Genomic DNA, 17315 nt, shown 5'->3' on the forward strand with positions numbered 1-17315 from the left:
GGGATGAAGAGACTGCTCAGATGAAGGCTCGAATGGATAGCCAGCAGGTTCGTTTAGACTCTCTTGAGGATTTGTTAGACGTGATGGCCGTGAGAAACCCGGTTATGCAGAGAATGTTGAGTGAGAGACGAGCCGCTCTTCGGTTGCCAGTACGAGATCCTCAAGAGTCTGATCCAACCCGTCAACAGCCGAGCAACCCCACCAACTACTTGAGTATATGTAGTTTTTTTTATATTTCTGTTTGTATTATGAATTTAAATATTATTGTATGACTTTTAAATGTCTTTTTAAAATATGTTTTTCAATTTCATATTTCGTTTTAAAATTTAAATTATTTTAAATTCTGAATATTCAATATAAATTAAAATTTATTGTATAATAATTAATAATAATATATTAAGAATCGATGTAAACTCCTCTTAAACATTACATGGAGTTTACATCGAATGTTTACGAGTGATTTACAACAAAAGTATTTACGTGTGCTTTACATCGAAATCATTACGTGGGCTTTACCACCAAATCTTACGTGTCGTTTACAACGAATTCTTTCCCTGCGCTTTACGAGGAATATATTTCGTCGTAAACGTAACGAGTCGTTTACGACGAAACCTCCGTTACGACGGACGTTTAACAACGAAACGTCTTTCGAGGTTAATTCGTCGTAACACCCCGTTTACGACGAATTTACAACGAATACTGCCATAGTAAAAAATATGTTTTCTTGTAGTGTATAGAATTTTTGAGCAATTAAAAAATATTAATATATATATATATATATATACAATGATGAATGCAATGTAACTAATCAATCCCCTAGACATTATTTGTGAAGTGATTTCACACATGTCATATATACAATCATTTTTACCAAAAAATATGACGTGGCATACTAAAATTGATGACATGGCCTATGATTAAAAGTGACATGAACAAGTACATTTAATGTCAATTTCAATTTTTGGTAAATTTTTATAATATGGTAATAACTCATAAATCATCATTAAAAATAAATCTATTCAAATATGTCGTTAAATAATACAATAAGGGAAATATAATTTTTTTTTAATTTCGAAATATTGTTTAAATATATTTGTATAATCATAATTTTTTTTATCAAACAATATTTTCAAAATTTTATACAATATATTTTTTTAAAATTTAAATTTTTAATTGCAGTATCATTTGTTTATTTTTGACATCTACAAATTTTAGAAATTCTTTTTAGTTTTATATTCTGATAATTATAAAAAAATTATACCAATTTTACTTTACACAAGTTAATTTAATATATCTTAATCAAAATAAATAAATGAAAATCTATCTAAATTATAATTTTAAATATAACTTAAATATAATTTTAAATAAATCAAATTAATTATTTTATCTTAATTCTATGTTTAATTAAATTAGTATTTAGTATATATATCAAAATATTGGTTTAAAAACAATAAAATCTAAAATATTAGCAAATTTTTATTTTTTAAATATCATTTAAAACTAAAATCTTATCGCTGCATATGGTGCAGGAAAACACATAGTTTTCTGTATTTCTTTAGTGTTTTTTGTCAATTAAAGAAAGACCTCAAAAACTATTTTTCTTTTAATTAATGAAAAACACATATAAACGTTACAGAGAAATAGATCACATGAAAGTTCTCTTGGTTGGTTTGATTTTTAGGGTTTCGAGATGGTTAACAATTTACCATGGGGGTTTTTACCGGGATGTGTATTAGATGGTCGAGGATCCTTCGCGTAATTCCATAAATAAATTAAGACTTACTGCTTGCAATACCTTGAAGACTTCAGTGAAATCCATTTCTTCGGTGACAAAACCTATGAGGTAACACAATTTAACTTAATATTCTCTGAGTAATTCTTGCATGATTTTCCGTTGAGCTTGATGTGTAAAAACACGGCTTTGACTTATGTAGGGTGGAAACGATTATGAAATTTATGAATCACCAAAAACAATTGGCCATTCAGGTTAGTTGGTTAGTTGTATATATATCATATCGGTTAATCTCTGTCTGTGTTTATGCTGATGACATTTTCATGACAACTCGGATTGTTTCTTTTGTGGTGCAGTAACGAGTCCAGATGATACAATGGCGAAATGCAAGGCTCTGTTCATGTCTTGAAACACCTATCCATCTCAAGAACATTGTGTCAGAGTTTGATTATTCTTGGCAAGTTGCTTACAACTTTGATTATTTACATCACAAGAAACAGATGATACAATGGTGAAATCCAAGGCTCTGTTCATGGCTTATACCATATGTTTTGAATTTTGCTTCAGAAATATAATCTTTGTTTCAGAACCGGTGGGATGGAGAGAGCCCGAAGAGTACCAATGATAAAGTTCCAGCGTAGCGCGTCAAAAGCCTTACACAAGTAAACCTTAAGCATAGCTCTTGGCAAGGAGGACGCTGTATTATACTCTTGCACTAGAACAGTTGCTAGTAGGACATTTTCTGCAAGAAGTCTCCCTGGCATGAAGGCTGATTGGGACTGCGAAATAACTCTAGGCAAAATCGTCTGAAGTCTTCTTGCTAACATTTTGGAGACCACTCTGAAGATGGTGTTGAGGCAAGAGATCGGCCGAAAGTCAGAGGTCGTGGCATCATTTGTGATTTTTGGAATCAGGACCAAAGTGGTGGCGTTCCACTGCTTCAAGAGGCTACCCGACGAAAAGAATTCCATAACAGCTTGAGAGATTTCAGGACCGATAATTTTCCAGCAAGATTTAAAAAATTCAGAAGAGTAACCATCAGGGCCACTGCACTTGTTATTAGGGAGGTTGAAAAACTCTTCTCTTATCTCTGAGGCTGTAAAGTCTTTGCAGAAATCGTGTTGTTCCGCATCAGAGCAGGAGAAGTCAAAGAGTAAGTCCAGATCAGTCTGTTCAAACATCTGTGAGGTGTTGTTGTCGTTCAAGAGAGAGGAGAAGAACTACACACAATGATTCTCGATAGCAGCTTGCATATCAATTTTTTCACCAGCTTCATCCAGAAGGTAGTGAATGTGGTTCGCAGATCGTCTAGTAGAGACCAACCTATGATAGTATGGTGTGTTTGAGTCCCCTAGGGCCATCCAAGAAATCGACGACCGTTGCAGATAGAAAGATTCCTCAGCTTTAGACAGGTCTGACCACTTGCGAGTGCATTCAAGTTCCTGTTCAGCATTTGCCACAGTCGGGTTTGCTAGAGTAGCGTCTTGTGCTGTTAACATCACCACATGAGTTTCATGTGTACGCAATTCAATGCCTGAGTAGTTAAGTTTGCTGAATTCCCTAATATGTTTCTTCAACAACATGAGTTTCTTTGAGACACAGAGCATTGCAGAACCCGTGACATTAAAGGAAAACCACTGCTCGGCGATCATCGGTAGAAACTCTGGATTTAGCAGGAGATAATTGAAGAACCTGAAAGGACGCTTGATCCTCGGAAAGAAGATACTTAATATGATTGTAGCTGGTGAGTGGTCCAAGAAGTTAGGGGGCCCAAAAGAAGCTACGAAGGAAGGAAAACTGGTACCCCACTGGTCATTTACAAGAACACGGTCCAGCTTTTTGGCTATGGGGAGGACCTTGCTCTTATTCCACCAAGTATAAGAATTACCCCTGAAGTTCAAGTCAGACAGATCCGCCTCGAGGAGGCACTCTCTGAATAAACGGGTTCTTTTGTCAATTTTGTGGCTTTGGGCCTTTGGCAAGCAGAGTGCTCATTGGGGTCCAGTGTTTGGTTGAAGTCATCTAGAAAAATCCACGGCTTGCCGACGACAGATGGAGAGTTACCAAAAGAGACAAGAGATTTCCAGAGTTCTTTCCTCTGATCTGGGCAGTTTGAAGCGTATGCAATAGATGCCACAAAAACTGAGTAATCAGGGAGCTCCACTTCACAGGAAATCAGCTGAAGCGACTTACTAAGTATCTTAATTGAGAGAGATGGGTGCCACAAGACCCATATTTTACCATTATCCGAGAAAACGTAATTATCGTCGAAGAGCAAATGAAGAAGCAACTCATTTACTGACATTTTGGCCGTCCTCTATTAGTAATAGAATTGAATTACCAGAATAATTATGTATTTGCAAAAGTAAAATGAAGACACAACTGTGACTAATGATGTGTGAGAAAAGCTTGTCCAAGGTTGGATTTTGATGGATTTTAAAGAGTAAAAACTTCTAAACAGAATCAAATCCAAGCAATTGTCGGCATAATCCATTTTTACTTTTGACATTCCTAATAAATTTTATCATTCATAAGGAATCGTCATTCCTTCTCGTTCTTTTTATTGTAGAGAATTAAAAAACAAATTTGTTTCTCACTAAATTTGATATGGAACAGTAATTCCTCATCATTCCTATAATTTTATTCTTATCCATTCCTTTCCTATTTGTTCCTAGTATTCCCGTGATGGTTACCAGTTAGTTCCCGTGATGGTTCCCGTGCCAAACATGTCGGGTTAACCATCTTCAAGAGTTTTAGTTTGGTCTGATTTGATATTTTTATTCTAATGAAAAAATTAAATAAACACATGATCAAAATAAATATATTAAATTGGCACAAAGACATGAATCAAAATAATCACTCTTTTTATCTACAATTTTTTTGATGATAAATAAATCAAAACAATCATATTTACCTATTTACCTATTTTGCATGATATATAGTTAAATTTAAATGATATTAAAATATATATATATATATATATATATATATATATATATATATTATACTCTTTAATATGGTTATCTATTAAATAAAATTTCATACTCATATGATCATTTATATTTTCTTATAACAAAAAATCTAAACAACTGAAAACAAATATTTAATAATTTATAAAAATTCAATGCAAATAGAAAAGTTAAAATATTAAGTTTTCAATAATTGTTCAATGCAAATTTAAGAATAAAAATATTTTTATATGGTATATAATTTAGTTTAAACAGTATTAAAATATATCTATATATATATATAGTTTTTAATATGAATATCTATTAAATGAGAATTTCTATTGATATAGTTTTATGATCATTTGTATTTTATTATAACAAAAATTTAAACCGTTGAATACAAATTTATAAAAGTGAGACCTTTAAAAAATTTACCAATTTAAAGCCGTTTTAAAAAAATTTAAAATATAACATATACAAAAAATTAAAATTTTATTATATGATTATTTAATTTATTTTAATAATATAAAATTTTAAAAATGATGAAGGATATAAAAATTGTTACCAAATTTTTATTATTCAAAATAATTAATTGCAATATATGTTTTAATTATATTAGATAACTTCGTAGTTTTTATTTAAGGAAATAAAATATCATTTTGTATATTGATAATTAATTTTAGTTAATTTAATAAAAATATATTATATGTTTAGATAGACCAACTTAATTTTTTCTTAGTGATACTAAAACTTATTCTAGTTGTAATGTTTTTTTTTAATATATAAGAGATTGAAATTATCTAATTACATTCCATTAATAACGGTTCCTAAGAAGCTATATATGCTTTTGAGTAGTATTTAATTTATCTTGTTAAAAAAAACGTTTATGCAAATCCACGTTTTGAAGGTACAAAATTAAATATCATCATCCATTAAGGGTACGTGAACGCAGCCAGCAGCTTTGTTACTATAGTAGATAGTAAGATTTTTTTATGGCTATTTCTTTTACTATTTACTTTCTTCACGATTCACATTCCACCCACTTTGCAAATCGTAGCTTACCAATTGCCTCGACCTACATCAGAACCGGAAATAATAAACCGAGTCAAATAAAGATTAGCTTTTCTACTAAACCGAACCAAATGATTTTCCAATTCCTTCCAATTCCCATAAACCGGATTATAAGAGACAATTAGTTTATCCTTTACCTTTGCTTTAAAAACGTTAGCTCGATGATACTGCAAGCAAAGGAGGCTTGTGGGTAAAAGCCTTTTCAGAGGCTGGAAGACTCCCAACTAGCATAGACAGCACCTATAATCTTCTCATGCAGAACTTGACCAGAACACGCTATGATTCCTCTGTCAAGACCTTCCAAGTAAACTCCTTTTGAGAAGTCTAAGTTCCTCCCTCCAGCATCAGTCACCACACCACCAGCTTCTTCCACAATAACCACTCCAGCTGCGTGGTCCCATATCTTCTCCTTGTAACTCGACTGCGCAAACTTCATAAACACCTCAGCGTCTCCACATGCAATCGCTGCATACTTCACCATGCTATACACTCTCATAGGCTGTTTCCTGAAGAAAGATTGTAGTTAAGAGACGTTTGAAACAAAACATAAGTTTTTAGATGGTAACTACCTAACTCCCATGCTGTTGGTAAGTCCTGCAGTGAACAAGTGATTTGAGTTTGCTCTCTCCACCGGCTCACAAACCGTAGCTAAAACCGGATCATCCACTGATGAAACCTTAAGAATCGTTGCAGATTCCGGATACCCACCGGGGGTCAACGGTTGCATCCAAGCTTCACCACTTCCTCTCTTCGCATACATGACACAACCTTTGGTTACTGATCCAGCGGCTCCAGATTGGTTGTTACAACCGTTACTTAAACATTCTTTCTTGACAGGATAGTTAGGACATCCAAGCACTCCCAACAGAACTTTACCGTTCTCTATCAGAGCCAAAGCAACAGCGTACTGATCACCACGAACGAATCCTAACGTCCCATCGACGGGATCAAGAACCCAGTGCCTTCCCTTAGGACCTCCAACGGAACTGCATCGACCAATAGCCTCTAGGATCTCAGTTGTTTCCAAGGGCTTGTCTGGCTTTGGAAGCCCGTACTTGGAAGCTTCAGACAGTGCTTCATTGACAGCGCTGGAAACAGCTCCCAAGAGACCTAATGACTCAGCTTTGGAGAGAGACTCAGAGTCCTCTTCAGCAACAATCGAAAGGTTTTGACCGCCAAAAGCTTGGGCTAAAACCCAGCTCACAATCGCTTGAACACCCCAATCTGTCAACCAAACACAGTCAGATTCAAAAAGGAAAACTGAAAGAGCAATATTTAATACAATCACAGCCTCTCTCTAGTATCAGTCTCATCAATGCAGACTCCTCCACATAACTTATACACTAAAAAAACATACAATCTGGTATCTTTGTCAGCTAACACACACACTTTCTCAAGTACTACACAATTAAAACTTGGGATTTTTCATTTTGCAACAAAATATATACATTTCCACTATTACAACACTACTAAACTACTAATACAATATACAAACAATCTTTTGTTCAATCTAATTACATTAAAGAAAAAAAAACTGTACAAAAGTAAAATAATTAGCATTAGTACACAACATAAAGTGTGGATTTTTTTGAACATTATGTTTCATGTTACAAAGGACACAACAAGTAGCTATGGTTTGTTCAATGAACAAATGACACAACAAGTAACTATGGTTTCTGTCTCATGTTCAATGAACAGAGGACACAACAGGTAACTATGGTTAATGTTTTATCTACAATGAACAAAGGACACAACAAGTAACTACGGATCTCGAATTGCAATAAACCACAATTAGATCGAACGTCTAATCCCGAAAAACCCCATCAGGAAGAGCGAGAGAAAAAAGAACCTGCGACGGTGACAGGGGAATCATCATCCTTGGACTTAACGTGACCGTTGGCTGAGGAAGGAAGACGAAGCTTGTCCTGAACTTTAACACAGAGAGAAGAAGCGAGGTGCACTACACGCACAGCCGTATCCATTTCCGTCGCTAAGAATTCCTCCGCCATCGCCGGCGAAATCTTTTTGATGGAGGAAAATTAAAGGGACAGAGAAGGAGGAGGAGGAGGAGATATCAAAAGCTCCACTGACTCTTCTCGTTCTTTTTCGCTAATAAATGATCTTCTTCTTTTTTACTTTTTCTAGCTTTTAATAAAATTTACTTTTCAAAGAAAATCTTCTCTTTGGCACGTTTTAAATAAAATTAATAATATTTTACCTTTTCCCGGATTAAAAACATCAATACACTCTTCTTTTGGAAAAGAAAATTTCAAATAGCTGGCATCACCGGTACACTTTTACTAGGTTGGGATCAACATTATATATATAAATTATTTTATGTATTAAATATTTTTATATATTATGAAATAATAAATATATATTAAATAATTAAAATTCAGTAACTATTAAATATATAATTAAATTGGTGCGAACATATAAATCAATTTTATTAATCCAAAAAATATTTTTTTATATTTGATAGGATATGTTATTAAATTTAAATGATACTAACATAGATAATATATTTTAGTATATTTTTAATATTAATTTCTATTAAATGATGATTTCTACTCATATAGTTTTTTTGATCATTTGTATCTTTTATAGAAAAAAATTTAAATTACTGATAACAAAATTTTCATTGTGGGATTAATAGCTTTATTAATTTATAATTTAATTTATAAAAAAATAAGTTGTCAATGATCGTTCAAAACTTTTATCAAAAAAATTGTTCAAAGTAAATTTTGAAATAAAATATTGTATTTTGTATGGTTTATAGTTTAATTTAAAATGATATATATATATATATTAATCTTAATAATTAATTAAATTAGACTTTTTACTTATATAATTTTTGTAATCATTTGTATTTTGTCATAACAAAAATTTTAAACCATGGATCATAAAATTTGAATGTGAGATTTTTAACAGTTTTAGTAATTTATAGCCGTTTGTAAAAATTCAAAATATAACATATACATAAAAATCTAAATTTTTATTATATGGTTATTGTGGTTGTTTAATTTATTTAATAGTTTAAAATTAAACAAATATGATAGAAGATACACTATTTTTTATCAAATATTTATTATTCAAAATTATTAATTGCCATATATACTTTAGTCACATTAGACTATTCCGTAAATTTTATTTAAGGTAATAATAAAGTACATTAATGATGAATTTATTGTTAGTTTAATAAAAAACTTATTATATAATTAGAAGGACCAACATATTTCTCTAATTATTCTAAGAATCATTCTAGTGATGACATGTGACTACAAAAAGAAGTTGTAATGCTTCTCAAATAATATATAGGGGATATAAGTATTCATAAAGAGCTTGTTGTGACATTATTACCATACAATATTTCTGAGTATAATAGTTTTCATTTCTCCAAATTATGCTCTCTTTTTTTTGAGAAAAAAATATGTAATAAAACGATAATTATATTCAAAAAGGAATCTTAGTGGATATCTTTTGGCATCTTTGATGAGCATTTTCTTTGAATATCCAACAAATCAAGACTCCAAGAAAAAAAAATCATACTATGTTTTCAAAACATCCAATTATCTAAAGAAAAAGCAACAAGACATTAACACAATCTTATATATTAAAACAGAAATCACAACCTTTATTCATGTGTGATTTGTTTTTAAAATAGACATAATTGAGCTATTTATAGAAAGTCATGTTACATTTAATCTCTAATCTTATCATTTAAATTTTGGGTCTATCAGAAATTGTTATTGGGCTATCAATAATTGGATTTAAACAATAGATGATCCATTAGATTTATAGATAGTATCAATTAAATAGATATAATTTAATGTTGTAATACTATACCTCCATATGTTAATTATTTAAATATTTGTCGATGTTAATTTTTAAAATTATAAATATGTTTTTTAAATAACAAAAATCATATTATCTAACAATGATTAATCTTTACTACTTTAAACCAATGAAAACAAATTAACTATATAGTTTATTAAAAAAATAAACAAAAACTAAATGTTTAATTAATTACTCGATAATATAAATCTATGAAGCGAAAAACTTAATTTTTAAAAAACTTTCTAAATTTGTGAAATGTTACAATATTTTTGAATATGACAATAAAACAATATTTTACTAATCTTTATATATATAGTTACGATTTTAATTTTGAAATAATAATCCGAAAAAATATATATAGAAGAAGATACAAATACATGTGAAAGTTTGAAACAATCTATTCAATGAAAAAATATACTGTATAATTATTATGTTTTAAAAATTGATAGACACATATATATTATAATATATACCAATTTAGAATTGAAAACAAAATGTTTATAAAAAAATAAATGAAAACAAAAACCTGCGCGGTTGCGCAGATCGAGATCTAGTAAAATTTAAAAAAAGGACATTAATACAATTAATATTTTCATGTCTCATAATGCCAAAGAAAATAAATAATTTTAGGTAAGGTGTACCGTACATAAAAACAAAATAAAAAGCTTCTTAAAGCATTTTTATCCCTGCAAAAAGAAGGATTTCTTAAGCAAAAAGTACAGGGGTTCCACAAAATAACGAAAACCGTATGTCCAAGTCGCCAAATAAGAGACGTTTTCGGTGGGTTTTTTCAACAGTTCGCGGACTCCACTGACACGTGGCGGTCCGTGATCGGTTTTTTTTAATTTTTTTTTAATCAGACAGAAACGAAAAAAAAAAATAATAATAAAAAATCTATTAAGGGTTTGTGTGATAATAATGCTCTTATGGTAACAAAATAAATCTTAACATGTCGTATTTCGGGTGGGGTTTATACTTTTCGGACTTGTAGTTGTAGTTAGGTGAACAAGAAACACGTGGGAATAAAAAGGGTCGAAATACCAATTTTTAAAATCACACACTCTTGTAGGTTTTTTTGACGAAAATACATTTACATACTTAACTCTTCATAGTTGACCCAAAAAGAAAAAAAACATCTTCATATAATTTTACCTTTTTCGTATTTTTCAGTTTTTATTTTTGTTTTGTTTTAACTGCATGATGATTTATAACGTGATAATAAAGTAAAGAAGTTGGAGATAAACAAACGCATAGACGGCTTTTTTTCTTCCCTTCACAATCGCTTAATAATTTAGTGAACAAGAAGAAGAAAAAAACAAAATTATAATTGAAGAGGTCAAATGTATATAGACCGTTTATGTGGAACTGTGCATGCTTCATGCATGAAGACAAACAGGGAGCTCATGTGGTGTGATGTATAATTATACTATTAATCAAACAATTCATTTAATTAACCAGCCTGGGATTTAAAAATGTTGGTGTTAGTTTGTGATCCGTCCAAGTAATCGTTACGTTGAGTTCTCGATCGTTGTGTGGCTGGGAAAGGAATGACTTATATAAATAAAAGGACCTTCACTGCCTTATTGTTTTCCCTTTTCAGTGAGTGCTATAAATGTTTTTCTAATTAAAATAGCAAAGTTGACAAATGTGATTTGTTTATAAATAGTGGACAAAAATAAGAGAGACCCCCAAAATGCTTTAGAATTTAAGAAAATTGACAAGAATGTTTAAGGACAGCTAAAGTTCCCAAGCGGTGAAACTTCAACTCTATAGATTCTACTGTATCTTTGCTTACAATCAAATCACGATATCTGATATTCAATTAATTTTATGTTTTTAGCTAATCTCTCCACTAATGAGCCATTTAGTACATATCGTAACAGAGTTTTGGGCTTTCGTATGAATACTTAGATTAAAATATAATAAGCCGAAAAATTCCGAAGGCCCATTACCAATTTCAAGGTGCTTATCTCATTGGTGGGATTTAGTAGTATCGCCCAATTAAATGTTTTAGATGGATTGTTTTTTTTTTGCTAAATTAGACAATGCTGACGTGGCATTATAAAAGACAATGATGACGTGGCAAGTGGTAACCAAAACCCCTAAAGAGACCAGCAGACCTTGCCTAATTTAAATCAGTTTGCCCTAACAATTAAAACCCTCAAAAATCACTTTCTTCCCGAACAGCAGCAGCAGCAGCAGCAGCAATGGGGAGCTCATCAAACGGCGGCGCAATGTCCGGACGTGCTCCCGGAACCGTCGGTGGCGTTAAATCGTCGCCTCCTCCAGTAGACAAAGAAGTAGACTACGCTAATTACTTCTGCACATACTCATTCCTCTACCACCAGAAAGACATGCTCTCGGACCGTGTCCGTATGGACGCTTACTACAACGCCGTCTTCGAGAACAAACACCACTTTGTCGGCAAGGTACAGAAACAGAAACCACTTCTTCCTCTCTGTATATTGTAATAAAACTTGCCTAATTGTGTTTGTTTTGAAAGACGGTGTTGGATGTTGGAACCGGGAGTGGGATTCTAGCGATTTGGTCAGCTCAAGCTGGTGCGAGGAAAGTTTATGCAGTGGAAGCTACTACGATGGCTGATCACGCTCGTGCTCTTGTCAAAGCTAATGGTCTTGAGGATATTGTTGAAGTGATTCAAGGCTCTGTCGAAGATATTTCTTTGCCAGAGAAAGGTATTATGATTTTGAGATGTACTTAGCAGTTTTGTTGTGACCTGTTACGATATTACATTAGTAAAGCTAATATATGTATGTATTTCAATTTTTAATGTGCAGTTGATGTGATTATCTCCGAGTGGATGGGATACTTCCTTCTGCGTGAGTCCATGTTTGATTCTGTTATATCTGCTCGTGACCGTTGGCTAAAGCCGACCGGTGTCATGTAAGTGGTTTCTCTTATTTTGAAAGATACATAATGGATTGTTACCTATTAGCTTACTTGACATTCTCTTAAGATTGTATCAAGTGATTTGATTTAAACCTCATGAAGATGTTGCTAATATTAATTAAGATGTCTTGTGTGTGTGTGTGACTAATAAAGCTTTGAATCCAATAGGTACCCAAGTCATGCCCGCATGTGGCTTGCACCCATCAAATCCACTTTGTCAGATCGGAAGAAGAATGATTTGGATGGTGCAATGGCGGATTGGGATAACTTCTCAGATGAGATCAAAAGCTACTACGGCGTTGATATGAGCGTTTTGACAAAACCTTTTGCTCAAGAGCAAGAAAAGCATTACATACAGGTAGGTGACATTAAAGGTCCCTAGGTGACTAATGAACAATTTGCTCTGTTATTTAAATGGAAAACTCCTAAAAAGTTTTGTCTTTTTTTGGGGGCAGACTGCTGTGTGGAATGACTTGAATCCACTTCAAGTGATAGGCACACCTACACTTGTCAAAGAGATGGATTGTTTGACAGCCACTGTCAGTGAGATCGAGGAAGTCAGGTCGAATGTAACCTCAGTCATCAATGGGCACACGACTCTATGTGGTTTTGGTGGTTGGTTTGATGTTCAGTTCCGGGTTAGTTCATATGCAGATTCTCTGTGTTGCATTATGTTTGTGTGTAATGTTAAATAGACTCTTATACTTTGTTTTTTTCCTTCTGTAAATAGGGTAGAAAAGAAGATCCTGCGCAGCAAGATATCGAGTTAACCACAGCTCCAAGTGAACGACACTGCACACACTGGGGACAACAGGTACGTTCTCCCTCAGTTCCTGCCCTATGATATGATTAAGGCTTCAAACTGAAATACATGTTATGATCTGAATGTGGCAGGTTTTCATTATGTCCAATCCTATAAATGTTGAGGAAGGTGATAATCTGAATCTCGGTTTGGTGATGAGCCGGTCCAAGGAAAACCACAGACTAATGGAGGTCGAGCTTAGTTGCGAGATCAAAGAGGCTTCTGGCAACCCTAAGGAATCATTCAAGAAGACGTATTTCATAGAATGATTATACAGATGAATGGAGCTTGGTGGTTCTTGCATCCAATGAATGAATCCAAATGTAATGTTTTACTATTTGTTTCCAACTTTTCCTTTATGTAACGAGCAATTTACATTGGTAACTAGAAACTAGTCTTTACAGTATTGTTTTTTTTAAAACAAATTTTGATTAGTACCTTTGATATGATTCAGTCAACATTTTGATGTTTGCAGTGTTTTAATTTACTGAGTGATGTGGATCACATATATTCTATTTTTCAGAAAAAAACATTCTGTACAAAAGTCTTTATAAGACCAATTCATTAATTACTTAATATGATTTATTTGATTATTTACATACGTTTATTACATATATGTCTATTTTTTAAAAAAAATAGACATAATATTCTTTTCTAAAACAGTAATCATCCATTTGTTAATAAAATATAATTTTACTTTTATCTTTATCTATCTTATTAAAACATAATTATAGTATAGAACTTACATTCAATTCATGTGTTATTTACAAACTACTGTATATCATTAGAAATCTTGGAATATTTAATAATTCATATAACTATTAATAATAGATCAATTTTATACTCCCTCTATTTTAAAAATGTATATTTTAGAGTTTTTACACATATTAAGAAAATATATGGAAATTTGATTTTTTTTTAACGCTTCAAATCATGAATAATAAGGAACCCAAAAGGGAAAGTGCTGAACATGAACATAGAGACAACAAAAGATAAGCACTCAATCTTAAGAAAAAGATCTACGAGTGAGTAAGGTTTGCCTCTCTAAATATCTGTTGGTGAAGCCAAGCTGGTCCACCCATCACCAAATAAGAATGAAAACGCCCGTCCCGCAACACGCTCTTAGCAATCTCCCTTACAATACCAATTGGTGATGCAGATTCAGATTCAAAGGCCACGGAAGGGAAGGACAAACAGAGTATCCTCACTCTTGACAGTAATGCCCTGAACCTTGGCCAGTTCGATTGTCTCATTACGGCATTGATAAGATCATGCAGATCAGACCCAGCCACAACATCCTGACAGCCTAGATCTTTCATACTTTGGAGAGCCCATTCCAAGCAGCGCAATTCAGATGTTAATCTATTAGGAGAGAAAGTGAATGCTTCTCTCGCATGATGAAGAACATCACCTCTATGATCATGAATCACATAAGCGCCCCCACTATGCAGTTTAGCGTTCCTCCAATTCGAGTGAATGTTACATTTCACAGTACCTGTTAAGGGCGGGTCCCATCTCCTGTTTTCCCCCATCAGGCCACTCATAGGCTCCGTACACGTCTGCTCCATATTTAATTCATTCTAGGTCCTAGCCTCTTCACTTGCCTGTGTAACTTGAGAAACAAGCGAGTCTTGAGAATCTGCGTACAATACCTTATTTCGATTCTTCCAAATGGTCCAAAGAACCCAAGGTATCGCTCTTCTTTGTGAAACCGGAAGAGATTCCACCGACATTAATTTGAGGTAGCTTAACAACCAACCAATCAGACTGGTATCATATGTCAAAGGACCTTGGTGAAAACCCGCTAAAGACCACATCTCCTTTGCAATCTCGCATTCAAAAAGAACATGTTTGATCGATTCTACTCCATTCTTGCAGAGCTTGCAGAGCGTGTCCAAATGCATTCCACATGTGTTCAATCTTTCAGAAACAGCTAAAGCTCCAGAAGCCGCTCTCCACATGAAACTTCTAATTTTTGGAATCGTTGGGACATTCCAAATGGCTCTCTTCAGCTCCAACAACCCTTGATTAGCCAAGCTTGTTTGTAAAGCCTGCTTTTCTTTTTCTTTTGTAGCCACCATGTATCCACTCTTAACCGTATAAGAGCCATGAGGTGAATATGCCCAAATATCTTTGTCTGCTATGTTTCCCACAGTCATATGTAAGATCCGATTAACCTCATTTATAGGAAAGATATCTTGTAGCTTATCTCTGTCTCATTGATTCTCATTCAGCTTAAGAGCGGAGACTTTCAGATTAACATCAATCATCATTTCTTTGTTAATAGGTCTGCGCATGACTTCATCCATGATCCATTTCTGACTCCACACCAAAGTTGACTGGCCATCACCAATGGATCCAACCAACCCCTTACTCAATAGCTCCCGGCCAAAAAGGATGCTTCTCCATGCGTACGAAGGTCTATACCTTTTCCCACACTCCATAAAACCCTTCTTAGCATAGTACTTTCCTTTATAAATCCTCGCTAGCAAGCTGTTAGGTTCATTTAACAACCTCCAAGCCTGTTTTGCTAGGAGTGCTTGGTTGAAATCTTCAATATCTCTAAAACCCAAGCCACCATTCTCCTTAGAAATACAAAGTTTCTCCCATGATACCCAATGAATCTTCCTCTTCTCGGCACACTCATCCCACCAAAAGCTCACCATAGCACTCATGATTTTATGACAATGATCACTACAAGAAAACATAATCTTAACGAGGGCGGTTTTCCTCGTGAGTTCGTCGTAAAAGAGGCTTTACGACGAATTAGCGAGGAACCACGTTTGCTCGTTACTCATCTGTCGTAACACATATTTCCTCGCTAATTCGTCGTAACTTAGCGAGGAATATATTTCGTCGTAAAGACAAAGTAGATCATTTCGTCGTAAAGACCACGTCAACATTCCACGTAAGGAGGTCGCTATATTTCCTCCTAAATACCTCGAAACGAGTTCCTCGTAAACTACACGTAAATACCTTGAAAGTGTTTCCTCGCAAAATACACGTAACGACCACGAAAGGATTTCCTCGTAAAACATTCTATACAAAAGTCTTTACAAGACCAATTCGTTAATTTCTTAATATGATTTATTTGATTATTTACATACATTTATTACATATATGTCTATTTTTTAAAAAGTAGACATAATATTTTTTTCTAAAACAGTAATCATCCATTTGTTAATAAAATATAAATTTAATTTTATCTTTATCTATCTTATTAAAACATAATTATAGTATAGAACTTACGTGTGTTATTTACAAACTATATCATTAGAAATCTTTGAATATTTAATAGGGGTTCTTTAAAAATGACTCAAAATTTCAAGCCATACACAAAATAACCTATGCTTTTTTTGAAACTTTGTTTTGTACTATTCATCCTAGAAGTTCTAGTTATTCACGAAAATGCCATTACTTTTTTTTTCTTTTTTTTCGAAAATAAGGCTTTTACCTTACCATCCTCATCTTCACCAAATATTTACAACTTTGCCATTGACATCAATACCTCAACCACCATGAACTACCAAATTGAGAGTGTTAATGCCCTAAAATTTCGATTTTTTCTCATCCTTTCTCATTTCCTATCCACACAAACCACATATCTTACACTTTCTCTCAAAATTCATCAAAAAAACTGAAGATTTTGATTACAAATTATGTAAGGTTCATAAGCTCACGATTCTTGGTGATTTACGAGTAGGTAGCTGTTGTGGTGAAGTTCTGGGTGATTGGAGAAACCACACAAGTCATCTCACGAGTTCAAGGAATGAAATCGCGAACTACATTTTATTTTTCAGATATGTTCGACGAAGAAGACTTCTCTTCTCGGATAAACATGTTACTTTTAAATTTGACCAAAGTTATTTTCTTTTTTGACACGTTTGTTAAATTATACTTATTAGATTTGTTTAATCTGAGATATTTCTTCAGCAAATTCATTTCTTTATAGACACGTTTGTTAATTTGTATTAATTTTGTGTATTTTGTCCAGATTTATTTTTTCAACAGATAT

At 33.1% G+C, this 17315-nt stretch overlaps 4 protein-coding genes and 1 long non-coding RNA gene across 5 annotated transcripts; 2 read left to right on the forward strand and 3 right to left on the reverse strand.

Annotated features, from left to right (window-relative positions):
* The first annotated feature begins 1773 nt into the window (after positions 1-1773).
* On the forward strand, positions 1774-2183 carry LOC106326651. The gene is made up of 3 exons (XR_001267294.1): positions 1774-1843; positions 1935-1986; positions 2089-2183. It is a non-coding gene; the product is annotated as an uncharacterized LOC106326651 (long non-coding RNA).
* Positions 2184-5479: 3296 nt separating this feature from the next.
* Positions 5480-7844, reverse strand: LOC106322785 (PAP-specific phosphatase HAL2-like). The gene is made up of 4 exons (XM_013760920.1): positions 7601-7844; positions 6321-6975; positions 5889-6257; positions 5480-5755 (listed from the first exon to the last, which is right to left on the reverse strand). The coding sequence occupies exons 1-3, from the start codon at positions 7758-7760 to the stop codon at positions 5954-5956; spliced, it is 1119 nt and encodes a 372-aa protein (XP_013616374.1). The 5' UTR covers positions 7761-7844; the 3' UTR covers positions 5480-5755; positions 5889-5953.
* Positions 7845-11739: 3895 nt separating this feature from the next.
* LOC106324819 (protein arginine N-methyltransferase PRMT10-like) lies at positions 11740-13768 on the forward strand. The gene is made up of 7 exons (XM_013762806.1): positions 11740-12017; positions 12092-12284; positions 12387-12492; positions 12667-12856; positions 12954-13136; positions 13229-13312; positions 13393-13768. Exons 1-7 carry the CDS (start codon positions 11796-11798, stop codon positions 13567-13569), a joined length of 1155 nt encoding a protein of 384 aa, XP_013618260.1. The 5' UTR covers positions 11740-11795; the 3' UTR covers positions 13570-13768.
* Positions 13769-14319: 551 nt separating this feature from the next.
* On the reverse strand, positions 14320-14868 carry LOC106323439. Its single transcript, XM_013761564.1, has one exon. The coding sequence runs from the start codon at positions 14866-14868 to the stop codon at positions 14320-14322; it is 549 nt and encodes a 182-aa protein (XP_013617018.1).
* A 648-nt stretch (positions 14869-15516) lies between these two features.
* Positions 15517-15975, reverse strand: LOC106323440 (uncharacterized mitochondrial protein AtMg00310-like). Its single transcript, XM_013761565.1, has one exon. The coding sequence runs from the start codon at positions 15973-15975 to the stop codon at positions 15517-15519; it is 459 nt and encodes a 152-aa protein (XP_013617019.1).
* Positions 15976-17315: the final 1340 nt, after the last annotated feature.

The sequence above is a fragment of the Brassica oleracea genome, chromosome C2, assembly GCF_000695525.1.
Source record: "Brassica oleracea var. oleracea cultivar TO1000 chromosome C2, BOL, whole genome shotgun sequence".
Lineage (NCBI taxonomy): Eukaryota > Viridiplantae > Streptophyta > Magnoliopsida > Brassicales > Brassicaceae > Brassica > Brassica oleracea.